Here is a 24417-nt window from a genome sequence, read left to right as displayed (position 1 = left end):
AATTGTTTTTGCGCAACATTTTGTTAACGTCTCTTCTTGACAATACTGAAATATTCGCCCAATCTTGCTGGGTAAATCTTTTTATTTGGATTATTTCTTGACGGCCATGGAGTCAATTTGCATTATTATTATTTTATAGAGTTTGTTGTTACCAAATTTGGAGATACATGTACAGTGCATAGCAAAATATATTCTATGCATAATACTGATCAGTTCAATAATAATAAAAACGATGTTTAATAACTTTTAAGACCAGAATAATAAAAGATTTTAACATACATGTACTTACATTTAAAAAGGCTTTTACACTGAAATCTGAATCTGGCCGTGGATCGCCACAAAATCAACGTACTGTAATGATTCGAAATTAAAACAAAACAAAAAAGATTTATCCGAAGTTCCAACTTTATAACATCCTTTCCAATGCTACTTGTAATACAAGTATTTAAAAGCAATGCGCATTTTGAACTGCATGCATACTTTTCACAGCCTGGTAATCACAGGTGCATTAAGGACGGTAATAAATGCAGGCCTTTAGCTAGAAACAACTTTTTTACGTATGCTAAGAATGTGAAAGGGTTAGAATATCAGATTATTGAATTATCAAAGTTTGAATAACAGTCCATCACCTTTATGTTGAAAGATAATTGTCGGAGAGGAGGTCAAGATATTAAAGCTGGGATATATTGCAATAACCTAGCTCTGACTTAAAGTTCCCATTACCGAACACTCACCTCCTATTCCAAGTGCCTACCTATACATTTTATCAACCTAATGTATAATATTATCCAAAATATTTGATTGTTAGTATGTAATAAGAAAACATACGAGTTAAAATGAAATTGTTTTGTTTGGTTATACTCTTTGTGACAAAGAAAATTGAGTTTTGGTATTATTGGAGGTTACCCTACATTATTATGAAAAAAGGTATATAACACCTCTGTACTGCGTAAACACAGAGGTTGTAAATACTCAATCGGCTTCGTTCATCATACAAATTTGAGATCCAGCTGACAGATTTAATGGTGTTTCTTTAATATAACCACGATTCGATTAATTTTCTAAGAAGCCAAGAAGAGGTACCAGCTACAAATGAATCCCATATTTGTAACGTTTAAATAGTGTAAAAATTAGTATCAAAAGACTGGTTTTTGTTTATACTTAATGTATTGTAGTGAACATATTTCAATTCATAATGAATGTTTATCAATATTTTAAATTGAATGGACATATTTGTAAAAAAAAAAAAAAGTTTTTAAATGTATAAAACTGTTTTATTCTTTTTATTTAAAAATACTAATTCCCTGTATAGATTGTTTCAATTTTTTAATAACTTAAGATATAATTGAGAATCATTGTTATCAGTTCATAAATTATATTCATTTTCTTATGAATTTGATAGAATTTTTTGGGCAGCATAAAATATTAATTCTTAATTTCAAAAATATTGCAGCCATTCTCAACTCTAATAGAAATTGAAAATAGGAGGGGGGTTTATTATTTCGCGGCCATAACATATTGAGCCTCCTCTCAAATAGCAAAGGAAAATCAAAGGGGAGGGAGGGGGGGGGGTCAATATATCCCGGTCATAATAAAATGAACAAAGGTTCAATGTTTTTATGGGGGTTCAGAATTTTGCAGCGACATTTTGAACCTGGGTTCAATATTTCGCGGGATTTAAAGTATTATATGACACCAGTATTAATCAAAATCAGCTTTATAAAGGGGCTTTGTAAACACGTTTCTTATTGAATAAATGAGAATAAATAATTAAATAAATGAAATCTCGATCCACTCTTAACAGGTTCTTTGAGAAATTTCAGAAGCCAATACCGGAAGAGAAACACGTAAAGACAACTTTAGTACATGATTGCGCAGCTGGTAGAATTATAATTGTCAACATCATGATCAGCACCTGATAGGAGAAGTTAGAGAAAAGTATTTTGCATGAATGTTGCATTAGTGTTTAAGTACGTTACAATGATTGTATACTGTATAAAACATTGCAATAATACATAGTCAATCCCACTGGAAACTTGTTTAGACAAAAACAGACTCTATCCGTGTGGCAGGCGGTAATTCATAATTTTAATTCATATTAACGATGAACAATTTGTTTTTCCTAATACACACACACAGATATATATATATATATATATATATATATATATATATATATATATATATATATATATATATATATATATATATATATATATATATATTACAGTAATTGTCTGGATCAACCGACTAAATTTGTTAAAACATCTCAACACCCCATGTAAATAGACATGTATACGAGCGTGTTTCCCTCGCGGCTTCACACTTATCATCTAGGTTCCCCCTCCCATTTGAACTGACCCGAGGTTAACCGACCGATTGAAAACTTTAAAACTATATTTATTACTTAATTTCTAAGATAAAAGTTTTAATAAGCTTTTAAGGTATAATAATTTTGTAACGTGGACTTTGCGTTTCACATATGAACTTGAAATAAACAAAGGTATTGAAATCATAAATGCGAAATGCAAACACACACAACATTGCTGTACATGTATTTTAATTAAAAAGGTAAATCAAAATCATAAAATATGCAATGATAATAAGTCCCAGAATAAATTACAGTAAATATATGTATTATTAACATATATCTTATTCCATTTAATTATTAAATGTATAGTATAGATACTCAGTAAACAATACTTTCCCTATATTAAGTAGAAACTTTAACAAATTTGGCGGAAGCAAAATCATGTAAACAAAGCACATAGTAAATTAGATCCGATCATGTGGCACTTAAACTTCTGGAAAGTGTTGTATAAAAATAATAAAAAGGGTAATTTCAGTATTCAGTTAAATCTAGCAAAAGTCATTTTAGATGTTCAAATAAGATAAGATATTTGTTCAAATCTAAATACGTTTGTACATTTAAGCATTCCAACAGCATACAATTGGATGTATGAAAATGACTTAATATAACAAGAACAAAGAAAAAAATGACATAGTAAACAATTACATCAATCTGTTACATGTACTTAAAATTAAAAATGAACACATAATTATATGATCATAAAAATACATGTATGTACAATACAAATATAACTGAAAAGTATATAAAATATTGCCTACCTATGAAATATGACCAAGAGTTGTAATTAATATTAAAGGGGCATGATCACGATTTTGGTAAAAAGAAATTCAATTTTAATGTTTACGATGCTTCCGTAAGGCATTTTTAACATGTAACCAAAATTTGAGTGTCATTTGTTGAATTATAAGCGAGTTAGAGCTTAAAATTCTTCGCTATGTAAACAAAGCTTTTGTTTATATTTCGAATGTTGAAGTGAAAATTACAGATAGTCTGATCAAATCAAATGCATGCGTTAAACATTAGGAACTGTTTATTTATGCTTAAAATGAATAAGAAGATAGACAAATCAGCTTGAAAAAGATTTTTACTGGTATATTGAACCTATGTAAACAAAAACAGGGCACGAGCCTTGTTTACATGACGAAGAATTGTGAGCCCTGTATCTTGCTTAAAACTCATCGACTGGCACCCAAATTTCATTTGATCATTAAAAATACATTCCTAAAGAATTGTAAATAATAAAAACAGAAAAATGAAATTTTACCAAAATCGTGACCATGCCCCTTTAAGCATACGTCTTTTATTCTCGAAGCATCCAACAAAAGTGAAGCGCTTGGCTTTTAAACAATAATTCCTCTTGGTCAAGGTAGGGTACAAGATAGGTAATATAAAATAATGCTAAGAAGAGAATATATTTTCCCTATCGAGGGTCTCATACCCGAAATGAGGGGTGTAGAGTGGAAAGAACAAAAGCAGTGCTAATCCGTAATCTGGACCGCCACTGAGTACAGGGAACATCAAAAAGCTTTCTCGGTTGATTTTCATTTGAATGCGAAAATGTTTTTTGTTAGTAAATCATCTCAAATTACTCGTGGCATAGAATTGTGTTAATATGATCCTAACATTCATACGTGTCAAATTTAAAAAAAATATGCTTGACACAAGTTACACAGAGAATTAGTTAAGAAATATAGTAAAACTCATGTAAAGAAAAAATACTGTTCTTGAATAAATCTCAGGAAAGATACTTGATATGATATATTTAAGCTTATATCAGATGGTCAGTGAGACTTGATGATAGTAACACATGACAACACAAATGATATCAGCATGTAATGGAGCTCTGATCAGCTTTGATAATCATAAATCTTGCTTTGATGCTAAGAATAAGGCCACCCTCTAGTTCTAGATATGGGAAAGACATATGTATTGCACCCATACACGTAACATAATCGGATTCCATTCATTTATATTTCTTTTTATACAACATATAAAATATTATTGGTGTGTTTGGGTTATCATAAAAAAGATCCCAATACATAATTCTATACATTTTACCATTGATTATCATTTTAATATCTTATGTCAATTAAAATGTTGATTATTATTTTAATATCTTATGTCATTTAAACATTAGTATAAGCATTAACATTTTTTAAATAATGGAAAACCCTTAAAATGTAGGTAGAAACGGAAATTAATTTTTTCCTAACTTGTATAGAAAACCATTTTATGATAAACTAAAAACCATCAGTTCCTTAGGTTAGAACCATGATTCAATCATGATGACATAGTATATACATGACGTTTGAAGACCTTCGAAACTGAATGCATGAAACCTATTTCCTAGAAAAATAAATATTAAAATATCGGAGCGTTAAGGTTCTAATTTTATTGTTTTATAGAAAAGGACAGAAGAAACTTGGGAGAACAACAATGTCCTTTATAGTTTGTACTTTGACGTTGGAGACAGAAACACTCAAGGGGCTGAAAATACCCTAAAGTCAGTAATCAGAAAAGAAGGATAGACAAAGTAAACCATTATGTTGTTATCTCTTTTAATTGCATTAATTATGGTAAATGTTTTGTGCATTCAATTTATTTTAATATTACAAAACAAAAATCAAATGTTGCATGCTAGATTTCAAGGCTCCTAGGCACAATTACTCAGGATGCAGGGTTTTATCCGAAGAAAAATCAACTGATGTGCAGTAGTGCGCCCGAGTAAATATTTAATACTAAAAATTGGTATAACTCATCAAATTAGAGTTGATACAATTTATTTAGATAAACTTACCTAACAGAGCAATGGAAGAAAGGTAAAGGTTCAGGAGTGCAACATTCCTCTTCTGAATTTTCTCTGTACAGTGTCTGTTATTTACCATCAAACACAGTAAAACTTTCATCAATCATGCTCTGTTATTAGTCCTGCATATGAACATTTACAGAAAGACTTAAACTGCAGACCAAAAACTTACATATATAACTTTATCCTTAAATTACAAGACGTCACATTTAAGACCTCTCTCTCTCATTCTCTCTCTCTCTCTCTCTCTCTCTCTCTCTGTGTGTGTTTTACAATCTGTATTTTAAAGCAAAATACCCCATGATACGTAATACTACAACCAATACAGCCATCATTCCAATGCTACAATAAACAGGGATGTCAATCCCCATACTATGCAAAACGTCACTTCCGGTTACAAGTTCTGTTTCATTTTGGCACTGTTTGAACGTTTGGGAAGAGCCACAACTGCAAAAAAAATATTCAAAGTACATTTAAAATTTTTAGAAATTTTCCAGCATTCTATTTGTAAACACAACTTTATGACTCGTCGCCTATAAATTATTGTCACAAATAATCATGAAAATTAAAATTAATCACCCTCTGCATGCGAGGATTGGAAGAGGAGGGGCTCAAGTGGTCGGGACCAACCTTCCCCAGGAAATAGCCTCGAACACCCTCCCCAGGCTAACACACAATATCCCCCATCCCCCGAAAAAATGTTCTGGTTCCGCGAATTTTTTATTTATTTATGTGAGAATTATCTCTCTTTTTAAAGGCTACTTGGTTCTTTACATAACTGTTTTTCTTTATTGCATGGTGTAGCGACACCATAATACATAAACAATTTGTTTCATATGTAATGGTGTTGTATCCTGATACATCCATGTTGAGATGATGGAAAGATAATAAGGTTTTTATTTTATTTTTCATAGTTAAATAACATGTAACATTGAGTTATTTCAATTTATTTTTCAGACGGTATCATAAACTTTCAAAGAATAAATGTTGTAAACATTTACAACACACTTCGCGTATGTTATGTACAATGAAATTATAAAATGATAATTTATAATGAAATAAATATAATAAAATAAATCATTCACATACAAAAAAAGTTAATTAACATGAAACTTATTTATGTTAACATGCGAGATAATAATGTAAACAGCGACTTATTTATGTCAGCATAGGAGTTATTCATCATTATGTTAACATGTGAGATATGTATGTAAGCATGCAAATATTATGCAAACTCATTACTTATGAATTATTTATGAAAAAATGAAACATAAATTATGTCTACATAATTTTCTTTCACATACGAATTGTTTATTCTAATGCTGCATTTCAACATACATGCATATGTAGTTATATCGTATGCCGACGTAAGAAAGTTGCATGTTGACATAAATAAGTCGCATGTTAACCTAGTTATCTCGCGGGTTGACATAAATATCTTGCATGTAAATATATCTATTTTGCATCTTGCATTTTGTTTGTTGTCAGGAACTTGCTTCGTAAATTTTTCAGGTTTTAAAACAGATTTTCAAAATATTAATAACTTGCATGTCAACAAATAACTATATTGAATGCAAATATAGCTACATGTATCTTTTTGCCATATTACCACAGGATTGTCAAGTGTTTTTTACCACAAACATGAGCTTTTAAAATTTGAATTATTTCCTTTAATAAATTAATCCCTTTTAAGGAAAAAACAAGTCACAAGAAAGAGAATGGGATAGCAATAATTTAGGAATTATACTTTGCATTACTATTTTAAGATTAAAACCACAAAATATTGAGTATATTACCTGAAAGGCTCAATGTCTCCAAACAACAAGGTCACAATGGCTGCAAATGGATAGTACAGGAAAGATAGATATTTAGCCCAGGCAAACCAGCTAGGAAAATGAGTGTTGAAAAATCCACCTAAAACATAAAGTCAAACTTAAGCATCTTCTCGTACTCTTAAAATGGTGTTTTGGGATCATGGATTATATATAAAATTCAAGTTCTGTTGTGGTAGGTATGTGATGCGTGTTACATATCATTAACGCGAATCATTTTGTCACAGGACAAATACCTAATATGAGGAATAGGACCATTATTGTGTTCACGGTTGTTATGCTGTATTTGAACTTTGGAACGCAAGCACCAATAATATATCCAATGCTCTGAAATTAGAAGACGTGATTCAGATTTATATGCAAACATGACATTGCGTTACTCTGCATATTTATATTTTATCTCAACCTAAATTTCAACTTAATATATTGCTGGAAATTGATTTCTGGGATGTTTGAAGAAGTTTTCGTTGAATAAGGTTATTCTAAGCACATCTGTCAATACAACATGCAAAACGATAACCTTACTCACCTGGTTAGTAAAACAATTTAGAAGGTTGATCCCGATGTACATTGCAAATGTTATTGGTCCTCCTATCCCAGCCATCCAATACATGGCAGAAAGTTGAACTATAGGGAGTATGATGAGCATTGGCAGTTCACTGACCATCTTGGCTATGTAGTACGCGGACAATCGGTAGGCCCCTGCTTTCCTCTCCTTAACCACCACTTCGCGTTCTCCTATAACTGTTTCAAGATGTTTATTTATATGAGTCGGAATTTTGAAAAATTTCATTGATTATTCATGTCATTTTTTTATTTCTAAAATAATTTTTTTTTCAAAGATTTACATGGTATTATGAAAGTTACAAACAAAAATTTTTTAAGAAAGGAATTATCAATTTATGTGATAATTCATACTTTAAACATTTGGGAAAAAACGGATATTGGAAAATTGGATAAAGAATAATGCTAATATATTCAAATGGTGTAGCCATATTAGTATCTTAAATGGTAATACTTACAACTAGTCACAGAGTCTGTCACCATAGCAAATCCCCAAAATACTAAAGGAAAGAAAACCTGCCAAGTAAAAAAATTGGGGTTTTTTCTTAATCAAATAAATGAACACTGACCAAAATTACTTGAAATCGAAATAGGACTAGATTTTCTATACATGTATATGATATGGTAAAATATATGCATCCCTCCCCTCCCCTCCCCTCCCCTCCCCGTTGTAAACAATTTTTAAATTGTATCTTATCAAACTCAAATCTTTAACATTGTTCAGAGGACGTCTCTCATTAATCTTATCATAGTCATCATTCATTGTCTAATGGCTGTTTATCTAAGACGTCACAAAAATTTGCTAATTCCCGTTATTTTGCAAACAAATGGGTTAATTAGACAATCTTCATGAAGTCATGTCTACATAATGACGTCACTGGTATGAAAACGTTTAATATAAATAAATACATAATTTCAATATGAGATTAACTATCTTTAATATAATTGTTAAAGCTCTCCATGGACCTTTAACTTGGAGGGCAAGAATTGCATAATACCGCATATAGTCCTTTATGTCCCATAATTCTCTCTAAAAGGATGTTACTTACGGCCCCCATTCTGTCGCGAAGCGTCTCAATTGTGTCGGGTATCTGATAATACAAAACACAATACGCAATAGCAACGATTGCCGCATGCGCCAGGACGCAGTCGTCAAAAATCCGCCATCTTGATTGTTTGGCATTTCGCCAAGAAAGCATTTTGAACTGTGTCCAAAACGAGGTCGGCCATTTCTTGTTGTGCGAGGGTCCTGTCGTTTCCACTCTTGCTTGAACACCTTTTTCCAAAGAGGAAATATCCAACACTATTTCGGATGTACATGTATCTAGCAAGAAAAAAAATATTTTGGTGTAATATAACTTTAACCATTACATATATTGGACTTCAAGCTATACCCGGTATATTTAATGTTTTATTAAGTTTTATTTAACCTTATGCATGTTCCTGTAAATGCATACCTTTTTTGTAGTAACCAAGACCCAACACGGAATTCTGGGTATATTCATCTCCTTCTTTACTGTGAATACCGTTAACTACGCCATTACCTATACAGTTTTTCTTCTCCGTGTTTTGTCTAAATGTGTAAATAAATTTACAGTTGAATATTGAACTGTTAAGTTTTCATTACTCTATCGTTAAAACTTCTTCTTTAATAACTAGTGATAAAAACGAATAATTTTCGATATTCTTGACAGTAAATATTTAAAAACAATACTTTAATATTACATTTTGCCTTTCCATGTCGATGCTTTAATGATTTTATTGATTACTTCTTCGTCTGTTGTAAGTAATTCTACTGTAAAAAAAAAATGAAATTAAAATCAAAGATACTGGTTGTTTCAAAAGCAAAAATACTCAGTAACTTTAAATTCTTAGAACATCTTATGATAAACAGTCATGCTTATTTTAAAAATAACGCATATCATGTCATAGCAATATTTCAAAATCGTTTATCATTTTATATTTTTGGAACTGAACTATAAATGATCAGAGGAGAAAAGCAATCAAAGAATATGTAACGAAGCTATTGCTTAACATACACAGGATATCAGATGGATTATATTGGCCTGGAAAGTCAAGGCCGAGGTCACTAAAGTATTTCAATGCCATTTGCGCACCCCCAAAGTAGGCTGCCTGTAATATAAAACCAATCTATATTAAATTAGTTATAATCAAATGCTAAGCACAATTTTACTGAAAATGGGTTTTGATACTTTTAATGTAATCTTTCGACATTGAAAAGTCTATTATGCGAATTTATTTAAAAACTTGAAAATTACATTAAACATTCAATTTTTATTGAGAGAGGGAATTTATACTGGACTGTGTCTTTTGTCACGTGTTTATCAATAAAATGTGTTTTCATGACAACCAATCATATTAGAAATAATACTCACGTGACCCCTGACAAGTAAGAGTAGTGTAGAAAACATGTGGAAGATTTGACTGGAAGGCTGGTGTATGGTAATCAGCAAAGTCTTGTTGTACTGAGAGGCAAAGTCCTTCAGTTCTTCCATCAGCACGTGAGCAGTGCTAGAATCAAGACCGGAAGTGGGCTCCTGAAAACCGGAAATCAGTTAATATGTTTAATAGAGCTCACTTTTTTCATACATTCCGACACTTATTGAACAATGTCTTAAACCTGCAGCGGGTCGCTTCTTAGTACTATTAGTTTTCATAAATATAATACATTGTGAGCTCTACCCATTCATAAAATATTAGATTTTCTGACCTTTTTTAGAGAATTGAACCATGATATCAATACATGTACATCCAACGTATTTTACCAAATGTTAACATAGCATTCACAAAAGTGTCGAGCTGTGCCAAGCTGTGTGAAGGAGCCAATCAAAACAGAGCATGAAGTAACACATGAAGCTGACAAAAAATTTAGTGATTTCGCAAAAGGACTAAGCGTTTGGGTTTACGATGATGTTTTTCTATTCTTTTATTTGGGTTTTTTATTATTTCTTGGTGGAAGTGAGTGGTTATAATACGTATATTTAGAAAGAGGGGCTGGGTTTCTGGATATGTCTTTTTCAAAATAATTAATTTTCCGCCAAATTCTCGACATATTTTTTTTTAAATCCCTTAGAAAACTAAGATTCATCTCTGTGTTAAAGACGTTTTATTGAGTTCCTTGACATCAGTCTCCAAAGCGAAAAACGTGCTCTACTGTAATTTTATAAATCAAAAATGGAAGCTTACGGTCCAAAATACCAATTTCAAAAACGGACAACTTTTGCTTAATTCACAAAATATAGAATGTTTAGAATACACAACAGTATCAATATCAAGATGTATTGTTCCAGTAATCCATTAAGTACCGGTTAGCGGGTATATGATATTTGTAAGGATACGTACATCAATTAACATAATGTTAGGATCTGTGAGAAGTTCACACGCTATGTTAGCTCTCTTTTTCTCTCCTCCACTCAATCCACGATGCATGAAGTCACCAATAACTATAAATAAGTAATTTCATACAATATGATAATAGTACGACGTATCTTTATTAGAAAGATTAGTATACCGCCAAAGCTTTTTTTTAATATAAAACGTACATACATATACATAGGTAAAACCAATACAAAGACCATTTAGATTGTCTTACTTGTGTCCAGACAATTTCTTAAATGAAGCGCATCCACAATTTCATCGATTCGCGCCAGTTTGTCTGCTTTTGACACGTGGTCAGGAAGTCTAATCATGGCGGTAAACTGAGAGTCGCATGAAAAAAAAAAAAACAACAACCCAATCACCTCTTAAATCTACCCAAAACCATTCATCATTCATTGATTTTATATCTTTGAAATACATGAATTGTATGACACGAAATACGACGTCAAATTACTTACGTATAATGTCTCCCTCAGAGTGAGTTTTGTCAAAAAAATGTCACTCTGCAGTACGTAAGCAAGTTTTCGCTTTTGTAACTTTGTAAAGGGCTTTTCATTCACGGTTACCGTTCCTGATGACATTGGAAGATCCCCTGCCAGAATGTTGAGGAGAGATGTTTTTCCCGAACCTTGGACGAAATGAAATTTTATTTCAACATTCTCATATACTGTTTAGTCATTAGAATTTGTGGTGGCTCAAATTTCAACGAATTTACATCCTCGACGAAAATAACTTAAAAAAGCGTTATCTTTCTAACTGAAACTGAAAAGCTGAAGAAACCACGAAATTTCATTTTCACAAATAAGCCCCAAAAACTCACGCATTTTAATAATTTCACACTATATTACTCTTCCGATATAAACTTTTGGGACAATAATGTACATATTTTGTACATGCGTGTAATTTTGAAACGAAATGTCGTCTACACCAGTTACAATGTAGGTACATGTATTTTTATGCATTTTGCATGGCCTAAAACATCAAAAAGACTTCTAATGTTTGCTCATATTCATATATTACTAATACATTTACCGAAATATGGTTTTTTGTAGGTTATTTTAACAGAATTGTGAAGCATTTGTTTTTTTTAAGGAAATCAAGTTTTCAGTGTTTTAAGAAGAAGGCACTCGTCTACCACTATTTAATTTATTTCTCAGTCGAACTACAATACCTGGCTTAAAAAACTTTTTACTTGTATAACAACGTTTGTTAAAGGGGCTGAACATTTCGGAAACGTAAAACGTCAGAAAACGGATAAGTAGCTAGGGTTGACAATGATCATGTACTAATTTATACATACGTAAATGCGACGAAAAAACGCTTTTAAAAATTTGGAACAGTTCCTACACGTGTTGTAAATTATTAATATTTTATCACTTAGAAACTTTAAGATTCTCACCTGAGGGACCCATGATCGCCAAAATCTGCCCACTTTTGGCTTCTCCATTGACGTTTGTGAGTATAGCCTTTTCTTTCAAAGTCAGGTTAATGTCAGTGAAAGTTAAAAGGGTGTCCCTCGCTTTCGTTTTCATTCCGACTGAAAGGAATATGATTTATTTAAAAACACAAAAACATAATACAATAACCCTAAAGGTTATTACAACATACATAATGATATATAGCATCATACATTGTAAGATTTGAATGTGGGATGTCCAGTTCTGTGCTCTCATAACTAATCGAAATTTTATTTCGAGTTACAGTGTGACTTCAAATAGAATATATACGGCTAAATTGGGCGTGCATTGAAAAATTGTGAGGTTTTTTTTCAGATTAAATATGCAAAGACAGGAACTTGCATGCTAATTATATTTTGTATGCCAGAAATACAATCGTTGATCGAAAAATAATGTCACACAAATCACAGTTAGCCCAACCTTACACACTCTCCACTAACGTGTGGAGTCCTAGTTAACCCAACCTTACACACTCTCCACTAACGTGTGGAGTCCTAGTTAACCCAACCTTACACACTCTCCACTAACGTGTGGAGTCCTAGTTAACCCAACCTTACACACTCTCCACTAACGTGTGGAGTCCTAGTTAACCCAACCTTACACACTCTCCACTAACGTGTGGAGTCCTAGTTAGCCCAACCTTACACAATCTCCACTAACGTGCGGAGTCCTAGTTAACCCAACCTTACACACTCTCCACTAACGTGTGGAGTCCTAGTTAACCCAACCTTACACACTCTCCACTAACGTGTGGAGTCCTAGTTAACCCAACCTTACACACTCTCCACTAACGTGTGAAGTCTGTCACATTGCAACATCATTTCAAAACTTTCCAAAACCTGTAGATTACATGTATGTTCCAGTTAGTGCAACCTTGCCCAATGTATACGATCGTTTGGTGGCCGTCCCCGGTAACTCAAAATCTAAACAAAGAAGGATATTTCAACTTCATTATAGTTTTTGGTATCCTGTATGAGTGTGATGAAAATCTGTTTTGGTTGTAAGAAATTGTAAAGTTTAAAAATGTTAATAAATTCAATACATCAAATTACGGTAATCTACGTGTATTTATTTAATTAAAATTAATTAGTCTAATAAATAATGTCTAGTAGTGTCAATTACACATTTTTTTTTATAAATTATTATTTGTTTTTATAAATTGGCATCTATGAGAACAAAAAAATCTTTGAAAAACATGATAGATAGTTTTAAGAGCTAGGGCTCGATTGTCGTCGCCATTTTTAGACTGTATTGATCTCTTTTTGAAGAAGAGCTCTATGTAAAAATGTAGGAGTATTTCCAAATTTAAAAGGTAAAATAATTATATGGATTTTTTCATTAATTAATAATTATTAATTAATACCTGAAGAAAACATATCTGTAAGTTTAACGTAGATCTGATGGTTAATTTGTTGACTGACAAGCATCCGTAACTTTTTGTATTAAAAAACTTTCATACACTTTTTACATTTTTATTTCTGCAAGCTTCTATTTAAAAACAATTAAGAAAGAAACAGAAAACAAAATTACTATAAAATGGCTGTTGTGCATTACCTTCGTGTAATACTCCGTGTTACTTTCTGCTGTTTTAAATTTGTGAAAAAAAATGTTTTAGAGAGTCCAAGGCTGCAGTGTGATTCTCCATAAATGTTATCTAAATTACCTTGCATCTTATTTATTTATGACGTTTACTTTCAGCACGCAGGTTACGTTAGATATAATTATGATAATGATTCCAAAGGAAGCATATTTTCTTGGTAAGTGTCGTCAGAAACTAAGGATTGGAGGAAATATATATATATGTCATCGAAACTACAAATGAAAGAATACATAAACATTTTAATGTTTACAATGGTTTAATAAGGTATTTTAAATAGGCAACCAAAATTTAATTGTCATTCGTTGAGTTATAAGCGAGTTACAGAGCTTACAAGTCTCTGCTATGTAAACAAAGCTTTTGTTTACATTTTGAACTTTTAAGTGAAAACTCCAGTTTTAGACCGAAAACAAATGTGGTAAGCGTTAAGATCTGTTTATTTGTGCGTAAAATGAAAATAAGAAGATGGAAAATTCAGCTTGAAAAAGAACTTTTACCGGTATATTGAACTAATGTAAACAAAAACAGGGCACGAGCCTTGTTTACATGACAGAGAATTGTGAGCCCTGTATCTTTTTTTTAACTTCACTACTGACTCTCCAATTTCATTTAGTCATTGGAAATGCATTTCTAAAGCATTGTAAGTAATAAAAACAGAAAAACAGAATTTGACCAAAATCGTGACCATGCCCTTTTAAAACATAACCCACTTTTTCATTAGCCGATCAAAAGTTCTGCGCCAATCAGACAATGTCTCTATTGTTTTCGGCTCTCTTAGCTGTCAATCGAAATGTGACGTTGCTGTGAATTAAGAGAAATTCTTAATAATTAAAAACATCTTTTTACAAAAATATTTAGCGACTGTTAATTGGATGAAAAAGTGGGATATGTTCTAAAAAATCATATAACATCTTTCTACATCGTTCAACCTTCCAGTTTCAATTGATAATATGTGATTACGGGTTCTAAATTTTGTAATGATGACTTGCGGATCGTTTGAAAGTTTGTGAGAATAAATTTCCTTGTCCAAATTCTATATTCTTAACCGGCAATCGGTTGTTGGAACGCAGTTTGCACTTTGTTATTTGCGATTCAAATGTGAACTATATTCCAGAATGCAATTTGCAATTCAAACTTTATTTTTCATAATTGGGGGCAAAAATTTTTCAGGATCCTCTACTAGTGGTAAACCACAACCACTGTAAAAATATGATGATGTGGTCATCTCTAGTTTCTTAGATATGGGCCCCTAAAGAAAATGCATTATTCAGTATAATAGGATTTGCGGGCTGCGTTCCAAAAACATTACCTGTTTCATTGTCTAATACAGATTACTAGTATTACGTCGCACATGCATAATACTTTAAAGTGGCTCACTACACCTTGAAATAGTTTTACAAATCAGCAGAAAAATACTCGATTATAATAGATGGCATGATGTATAAGAAGTATATTGGCCAAATAGGCAATAACATATGCAATGTTGGATAACAATTGGGATTTTTTAACAATTTAAATTCAGTTAACATGAACAAAAGTCCCAGGCGTATTCGAACTCAGTATATGCGGTTCATAAGCCCTTTATTTTAACCACTGAGATATGATGATAAACAACCAAATGAATTGATCCAAGCATTTTTAAAATCGCCATTTTGTGATGTAATCACTTTAAAAAATATTTATATTTTTAAATATATTTTTATATATTTTAAAAAAAAGGTATTGATGAAGCGGAGAGGGAGAAACCAGAAATATGGTCATATGGTGCAAGTTTTCCTCGATTTATTGTCTTATATTTGCAATACCTGGACAGAGTGATTTGGGTCTACAATATGATGAACGTATAATGAGAACTGCATTCAACTGTTTTAGTGTGCACAGGACATTAAAATCTGTGTAAGAAATATGGCATTTCTTGTAAAAAAAATAAGTTCAGAACTTTGTGTTGTTTCTTTATCTATTTCCCTTTTATTTGAAACATTCTTTCGTCCAAAATAAAGTGAATGTAATCAGAATTTCCCCACAATCTGCATGCAACCGACCGTAACCACCCCGACCGGTATATACATCTAGCAGTTGAAGAACAATTGAAAATGATACCCCCCCCCCACTTTTTTTTGCAAACTTAGAAATAAGTCAAATAACCATAACCATATATTCCCTTTTTGCGTTTATCGTGACATTAAATTAAAACCAAACTATTATAGATAAGCAATCCAGGAAGGTAAACAATGTGTGCAAAGGGGGGGGGATATTGCATTCGGACAATGGTTGGTATAAGCCTTTAGCTGACCATGACTAAATGTGCAAAGAATGGCAGTAAGCTCGACGATGAATGTCGTCGTCGCTAATCAGCCCTAAAGTATACATACAATGTCAGCGTAATTCGGGAAAAATATTTTATATACATCATATGATGATAATGATAAAACGATGTTTTTTATAATTTCAAGATAAAACTTAAGATTCTACATACGTGTACTTACTTTTACAAAGACTTGAGCGGTGATATTTTATATCCAGTTGTTACGATTAATTTCAACGTAATAATCCGAAATATTAAAAGTAAAAGCTTTTAGATTTATCCCAAATCCTTCCTATGACTATCTATCTGCTATATGTACACCATTCAACAGTACATGGACATATTCACGTGTTTGACCACATGTTGTTGTTTCGGTTCAATCCCGCCATTTAAATATCAATGGAAAAGAACCTTTGATACCCGTTTTGTTAAAGCAATGACCAATTCAAACTGCGTGAATGGTTGTCACGGTCTGGTAAAGGGATTAAGAGGAAGGTCACACAAGTTTACATTTTTTTAACGTAACTAATATGCTAAAATGTACAAGAATTAGAATATATAACTACGACTATTTGTGGGTTTTTCTTAGGGGTGTTGGAGTTAGGTGTGCGTTGTTTTGTTTGTATGGGTTTTTTGTTTGTTTGTTTGTTAGTTGGGGGTTTTGGGGGTTTGTTTTTTTTTTTGCGGGGAGGGTCCTTTCTCATTTCAGAACTGAAGTCCTGTGAAGAGGGTTTTTTTTTGGGGGGGGGGGGGTGTTTTTGTTTTTTTTTTGGAGATGGGTCATTTGTTTTGTGACACTATGTAACATTAGATCTTTTTAAATATTTAACCCGAGTTATCTCTCTTTAACCTTCCTTCAGCAGCGTTAGACAACTCTACCATAAAAATATGATAATCCAGGCAAGCACGGGAAATCACACTTTACACATTAAGAGGACTCGATGGTTGTGGCCATTTTTTTTAACTATTTTAATCTCTTAATGAAGAAGAGCTCTGTACAAAGATAAAGAAAACATTTAAAGCTAAAATATTTAGAATTATTCTTTCCTAAATGATCGTTTTATATGATCAAAGATATCATATTTAAAATTGTAAGAGAGATCTGGTTGATAATTGAGTGACCATTCAGACACATTAATAGGTTTAAATTTGTATATTGAACTTTTTTTCATTTTCTTTTTAAATTTTGTATGTACTTTGTACAAATTTTTTCTACAAAAAAAAACTTCACATTTTTTTTGGAGTAGCACCTTGCAAGTAGGCGGTGATGATAATTTGAACTAGCTGAAATTGATTATACAAGTAGGTGGCCTAAATTCTTTTTCTAGTAGCTGACTGAAATATTACAATCCTTCTCGGTTTTTAACTGGTTGTCTTATATGCACTATATTGTCTCAAATATTGTCCTTTTTTGTACACGCTCTCTCTCTCTCTCTCTCTCTCTCTCTCTCTCTCTCTCTCTCTCTCTCTCTCTCTCATTTTAATACATTATCTTGCATTTGGACCAAACCATCAGTATGCCAGTGTGCCAGTATAAAGTTAATGAGTGCGATTTCATGTTAAAATCATTCACCTAAAATTAAAAGCCTTTTATTACATACATGTATTCTTTCAAATAAATAATGCTTTTTTAACAAAGAAATCAAATGGAGATTATATTCATGCAAGTCAACTATCCCCAATTAAATATTAAATTAGAATTTAGATAAAGTACATGTATTATAGTTAAGTATAAAGTATAAAATCAGTCATACAGAATAGCAAGCTTGAACGCATGACAACCCATTTAATTCGCATTGAAACAGGATAGATATCGGAAAATAATATAACTTGAATATGTTGGAAACATTTGGTAGCTAATGAATAATTAGCATTCATAAAAAATTCAAGATCTTTTATAAAATGAGCCCTAGAGTCGAACCAGCAACACAACCCAAAACTGAATAAAGGTTTAATCAATTTGATCATTATGTATCTCATTGCTTAACGAGAGAGAGAGAGAGAGAGAGAGAGAGAGAGAGAGAGAGAGAGAGAGAGAGAGAGAGAGAGAGAGAGAGAGAGAGAGAAGAATCGTTTACTGAACAACTATATCCAATTCCCTAGACTCCATTAGATTCACGACTCTGTGATGCTATTTATAATGATGGCGTTGTGATCAAGCATTAGGTATTCTTTGCACCCAGTGTCTTGAAATGGATATAAAAAACGGGACTGCTAATGAACTAAGTGATTTCGATAAAATAGTGGTCTAGAGAGAATGGAGAAAAATTAGGCATAAAACGAGTTTGCTTAATGACAGACTTAAGAAACTATAAATAATTCATGTAGCATATCCTTGGACACTCGACCTGTTAGTTGGCGGAGAATGACAAGGTATGTCAGAAGATGAGAGTGATTTTTTATCAATCATCCACGTGATTTGAGCAGCAGACGAGCAAAAAGAGAGTTGATTGAAAGAGGTCGCTTATGGTGCCAAAAAGAAAAAAACCAAAGATGTTTAAAAACATGTATACCGGCTTAATTCCATGGCATTTACTAAAAGTTACTGTGATCTGCTCTCGTGGGTAGAGGGTAAAATAGAGAAAAAACATCGGTTTTTAACAACATTTTTTTCACTATTCTTGATCAGTATCTGTATTATAACCTGGTGCCCGATAAATCTATGGTGCCTCCTATTTCAGTCAGGAAATGATTTTATACTCTTCATCATTCAACACTTCGTTAACTTGTCTATGATTACTTTTGTAATTTTGAAAACTCTGTGTTGAAAATGAATAAGATAAAAAATAAAAGAAAGTCAACACCTTCAGCTTGTGAAGTGATTTTTTTCGAAGTCCAAAACAAACATATATTTTTGATGGACGGTAGAGATTTTGTTGATTTGCAAATTTCCGAGCACCAAAGAAAGATTCGAATAATGACGATTATAAAAATTTTGCAAAGTTGGTTTTTTCTTCTCTGAAGATCAAAGTAATATTGGGGAAAAATGACGTTTGTAAGAGATGTTAATGATGCACATTTTCTTTTCTGAACATCAAAGAAATATTTTCTTAAGATTTTTTTTGTTGGCGTTTTGTTACAATCATCTCTCATCCAAGGTCAAATTAATGATTTAGATCATCGTAGTCGTCATTGAGACTCTCTTCCCTGTGAGGGAGGACCACCAAGTTTCTTAGATGACAGATTCAGTAGACCACGTGCAGCCGACAATCCCCCACCTCCTGCTGAAGACGCAGAAACCAATCTGCTCATTTCTTGGAGAAACGGGTTGGAACAGAAAATGATTTACAATGGTAGATACCAGTCTTCAACAGATTTCTTTATGATAACATTTTAAATTATGAATGACTTACGAGGTAAAGATTCTTATCCGCTCAAAAACGGAAACAAAGCGGCCTCATCTGATGTTTTGAATTATGACGATTCTCCCTTCACAAGATTTGTGTGAAGGCATGCTGCTTGGTATTGTATTGCACTTAATTTATGATGGATGCTGGTAAATAATGATTTAAGATAACCGTGACAATTCGGGCTGCTGTGTAGCAAGGGTGTAATATGCAGATAATTAATGATCGCGCATGGAAGACGATGCGATGAGTGAGCTGATGATACGATGGACGATAGCAGACGATTAAAACCCCATGTACACATATATTGCCATCAGTCAAAGTTGTCTGTTGTCCGAGGTTTCCCCCATGATTCTTATTTATGACAGATTCGGGTTTAATCTGTGTGTCTGTGATAAGAACGCATATTAGACAAAGTATGGCGCAGCTGCTTTTTTATGTCAACATCTCGATCTCGTCTGATGCCCGAGATTTGCATCACATATGCCAGTGGTGTCAAGAAATTTACGGTGCGATTTTAAGGTTTCTACCATGTAGGTTTTCTGGTACTACTGAATCTGTCTTGATTTATTGGAGCTGGTAAAAATCTATGTTGCAAAACACGTGCAGTCATACACATATAAACATTGCTTCAATGAAACTGACAAGCTGACAACATGATTTTAACGACAGGAAATAAAAGAAATAGACAGGGTAGTGTTTAGCAATAAACAAGATGCAATCCACATGTTAAATCTATATAGATGCATAAAAGTAAATGCTATTTAGTACAAGGTATCCATGTCTAACATAAAATGGTACCATCCTTCTCCCTGACCTGCAATGTATAGAACAGCTGACTTCTAGAAGAAGAAATGCATTTTATGTGTTTTGATTATGCCAATGCCAAGGTGCCATTGTTGCAACTGTCTAGGCTGCATGTATCGAAAAATTCAAATATGCCATATGAACCACCTTTGTTATCATTGTATCTCACCTGCCAGGTGAGATATTTACCTTTCAAAAATAAATTCCTGTAGGAAATTTTTTTAATCACCTTTGTTATCATTGTATCTCAACTGACAGGTGAGATTATCTTTAAAAATATATTCCAACAGGAATAGGAAAAATAAATTCCCAATATATAAGATATTTGGAATTTACAACCGGAGTAAAAGAACTTTCTAAAGGAATTTAAATTCCGATTGGATTTGAAGAAAACTCCAATAGGATTTTAAAATCCGATAGGAAATTTTAAATTCTTATATATTGGAAAACTACCTGTCGGAATCAAATTCCTGCAAGAAATACTTTTTTCCTATAAGAAGTAGAATTCCCATATGATTCTCTAAAAAAATCCTATGGGATTTTTAATATTTCCTGTAGGAAAATTATTTCTCCTATGGGAATAATTTTTTCATATGGGATATTTATATTTAAAGGATCTCACCTGTCAAGTGAGACTTACTAAAAACAAAAGTGGTCGTATACTCTCTAGATAGTGGTCTATCTTTTAGTGTAAATGGATTTTCACGAAACTGCATCTTCAGCGGTGCAAAAATGCCACCTTGGCGCAGGCAAAATTATCCGGCACAGTGTTATTTGTTCATGCATACCAAAAGTTTTTCACACTTGTATTGTCTTATATGGAAAGCTTCTTGTCATAAGAAACTATAAACAGACTTATCATGTCATTTTCAAAATAATTCCGGAAAAACAAATAATTGTACCACTTTGAAATTGTTACCTCAGTTTATATCTAGTTTATGGTCTTGGGGCCAGATTGGATGAACCCAAATGTTGTAAAAAGAAAAATGAGTGAAATATGATTTATGGTTAGATATACTTTTGTATCAAAGTCTTTACATTGCATTCCAGATGCCGTGTTTCCGAAAAACCTTACATTCTTTCCTCGTAGATATTCTGGATTTTCATGTACATCCACTCAACCTATGACATTACCTGTTCTCCAAAAAATATTTGCCATGCATTCTTCATTAAGTCATCCTTTCAAAGCTTAAAATAAACTGCGTGGTATGAAACATGATGACAAGAAATAACTACTTGATTAACTTCAGTTCTGTTGTGCATGTAGATTCAATGTGTATACATTTTATTGAAAACTTTAAAAAACAATTAATCAAATTAAAAGCCGTTACATCTATGGCAAGATTAACAAGTATAGCCAGATTTCAGGTCTATTTAAGGAAATTAATTTCCCTAAAAGGCTAAAAATGAAATTTCCATCTGTTAAAGAGACATTTGATAAAAGAGGAAGATTCTTCAATGTATTCCGGATAACCAAGGAAATGTGAAAGGCAATTAAGTCCAGGGGAACGATTCAATTTTCTTTAAGTAGCCTCAGCACAAGTAAAACTAATGTAAAATTAGACATTGTAAGAATTCATTTAATTCTGAAAAACATCGCCTCCAGAAATAGATGACTAATACTGGAAAAGACGAGACAATGAAACCAAACCTCTCTTTTTTGGTCCATCCTCTGCAAACTCCTACTTCTAGCCTTTAATGAGATACGAAAAAATCTGCTTTGAAGAAGTAAACTATATTTTTTCTCCTTTAATTAGAAGACCCTGCTTTGTAAATATTCTAAACTATCACCTGAGGACAATCCTTATGCGGACCCGTTGTCTTGGTTACAACAGAAAACACTATTATTAACATAGATAATTTGAAGAGAAAGCAAAGGATTGAAAAAAGCCTTTATTTGATTATATGTGTATTATTACGTGAGTTTTCCTTTTCCAGTTCTAATTACGCTCAACGTGCTTTAATAGCGTTTCATAATGAATATCTTCTTTTTTTCTCTTTTTTCATTTGCGTTGCAAAAATAGATACATGTTATTACGCAAAAAGAATTTGGAAACCTTTGAAACTTTTCGGAAGGTATTGCGAAAGGAAACACAATACATGTACATACATCTATATAAATAAATCTTTAATGGACCCATGTTTTTACCGTTAGTCTCCATTTTGATAGAATGAATGGAGGGATAAATATATATAGAAAGAAAGTAGGAGTAAAACATTTTTATATGTATTCTGGTTTCTAGCTTTTTTTTTTAAATATATATTTTTTTCAACTCGGTAATCAGTATTCACATGTAAAACGGAAATCACTTTTACCTATATATAAAGTATGCAGGCGAATTTTAGACAAAATACGACTAGACCTACCTAATCCAATAAGATTACTATTTCTTCAAAAGTTTTATCCTTTTTAAAGTTATGCTAATTTCCTTTAAAATTTCTCACACTTTATTTTTTAATTTGCAAAACTGTATAAAAAAAAAATATGCGTTGATTTCTTGTATAAATTAGAAGCAAGAACAGATCTTGGGAAGAAATATCTTCAAATTACAATCTTATTTTTTTTTCAATATCCTTTAGGTTGTCTTAAAATTGTACTGTCTTTGAAAAGATTTCCAAGGCTTTCAGAAAAAGACATATGATTTGCAAAATTACAAAAATTATAATCCTACCAAAGGAAGAAGATTATCAGAAACCGGTTCTTAGTCTCCAAAAATTCAATAAATTTCTCCTGTTTCTTTTGTGTCCTTTATCATCATTGAAATCTTTTGAAATCTTTTAATCTTTATTCATCTCCTTCTTTGAGACGGTTGCTTGGATGTTTTTTTTCTAATTAACTTTGTTAATGGTAAAGGAATTGGAGGGAAAGATGAAATCTAAACAATGTAATATACATTGAAATCGATATTATCATAGGTCTATTGAAAAGTATCATTTGTTTGAAAATCCTCTTAAGATACAGTGCTCTTTGTTTGCAGAAAATCAAAGCTGCATTATACTTGGAGGTTATCAAAACGAATTAGAAATGTTCGATTTTTCTTTTCTTTATTTGCATTTGAATATGAGATTGGTGTATCCAGGAGTGAAACAGAGGTCTTATATACTTATCCTAACAATCCACTGAAAAACCATTAATATAATGTCTGGTGATTTCAATGTAAAGCTGGGATTATTTGGTCCCTATGAATTAACATGGCCTTGGCATCCTCTGTTTTATACCCCACCCCACATCAAAATCAAAGACATGAGGCATAATGTGTTATTCTTACATTCTCTCACTCCGTGTACTAGTATCAACATTTTTTTTTTTTAAATATTTCGTTATAACTCGAGAACCACAGTACGAACACTCCCAAAGTTGTCGTGCCTTTTTTCTTCTTCATTAATAAGGGAAACAGCATCTTTAGAGCTATGGCACCTTAAATCATCATCACTCCGTATCCGGATTTGGACCAACGGTTCCATGCATATAAAATTTCAACGACATTTTGTAAGGCTTCGTCGGCAACAAATTGATAGAGATCGAGAAGACAAATCATATTGAAAATGGAGATGAGAAATGTTCAGATGGAAATTGTTATAAACTAAAAAGCACCTTCAAGAAAAGGCAACAACATTTTGCCCATCTTAGGGGATATCGAGAGCAAATATATATCTCGAAATCTAACATGTATTTTGCTCCCGTCGTTTGTAATCTTTTTAAAGGAATACAAAATAAATGTATATTTTTCGGAATCTACATGTATGTCGAAAAAATGTACGTAAAAAGAATTCGGAAACCTTTTAGAATATATTGCGTTAGGAAATCAATGTAAAAAGGATGTTCTGAATTCAATTCAAAGAAATATCGGTGCTGAATGTTTATTGTTTTGTGTCTTTCATAAATTTATCTGAAAATCAAAGTAATCAAGTTTTATTCCTTTTCTGTGTGA

The 24417-nt window shown here is 32.2% G+C and overlaps 1 protein-coding gene across 2 annotated transcripts; it reads right to left on the bottom strand.

Annotated features, from left to right (window-relative positions):
- Window positions 1-4510: 4510 nt before the first annotated feature.
- On the bottom strand, window positions 4511-16711 carry LOC128168061 (uncharacterized). 2 transcript variants are annotated; one of them, XM_052834150.1, is made up of 15 exons: window positions 13984-14012; window positions 12372-12509; window positions 11431-11600; window positions 11187-11292; window positions 10937-11037; window positions 9970-10131; window positions 9613-9706; window positions 9299-9368; window positions 9031-9146; window positions 8623-8897; window positions 8032-8089; window positions 7539-7753; window positions 7246-7336; window positions 6974-7091; window positions 4511-5624 (listed from the first exon to the last, which is right to left on the bottom strand). In XM_052834150.1, the coding sequence occupies exons 2-15, from the start codon at window positions 12502-12504 to the stop codon at window positions 5447-5449; spliced, it is 1887 nt and encodes a 628-aa protein (XP_052690110.1). In that variant the 5' UTR covers window positions 12505-12509; window positions 13984-14012; the 3' UTR covers window positions 4511-5446. The 2 variants fall into 2 exon arrangements, with proteins under 2 accessions (XP_052690110.1, XP_052690109.1); XM_052834149.1 differs by lacking the exon at window positions 13984-14012 and adding an exon at window positions 16513-16711 and having other exon boundaries at window positions 4512-5624.
- Window positions 16712-24417: the final 7706 nt, after the last annotated feature.

This window comes from Crassostrea angulata, chromosome 10 (genome assembly GCF_025612915.1).
Source record: "Crassostrea angulata isolate pt1a10 chromosome 10, ASM2561291v2, whole genome shotgun sequence".
Taxonomy (NCBI): Eukaryota; Metazoa; Mollusca; class Bivalvia; order Ostreida; family Ostreidae; genus Magallana; species Magallana angulata.
The sequence above is the reverse complement of the archived record's forward strand: the minus strand, read 5'-3'. Positions and strand labels throughout refer to the sequence as shown.

Bases quoted from the DNA above. Each gene is read 5' to 3' on its own strand.
- LOC128168061 (XM_052834149.1), bottom strand. From the start codon at position 12,504: ATGAAAACGAAAGCGAGGGACACCCTTTTAACTTTCACTGACATTAAC. The intron at 8,090-8,622 runs GTAAGTAACATC...TTTACTTGGCAG, and splicing joins TTCGCGACAGAATGGGGGCC to GTTTTCTTTCCTTTAGTATT. The intron at 7,754-8,031 runs GTAAGTATTACC...ATCTTGAAACAG, and splicing joins GACAGACTCTGTGACTAGTT to TTATAGGAGAACGCGAAGTG.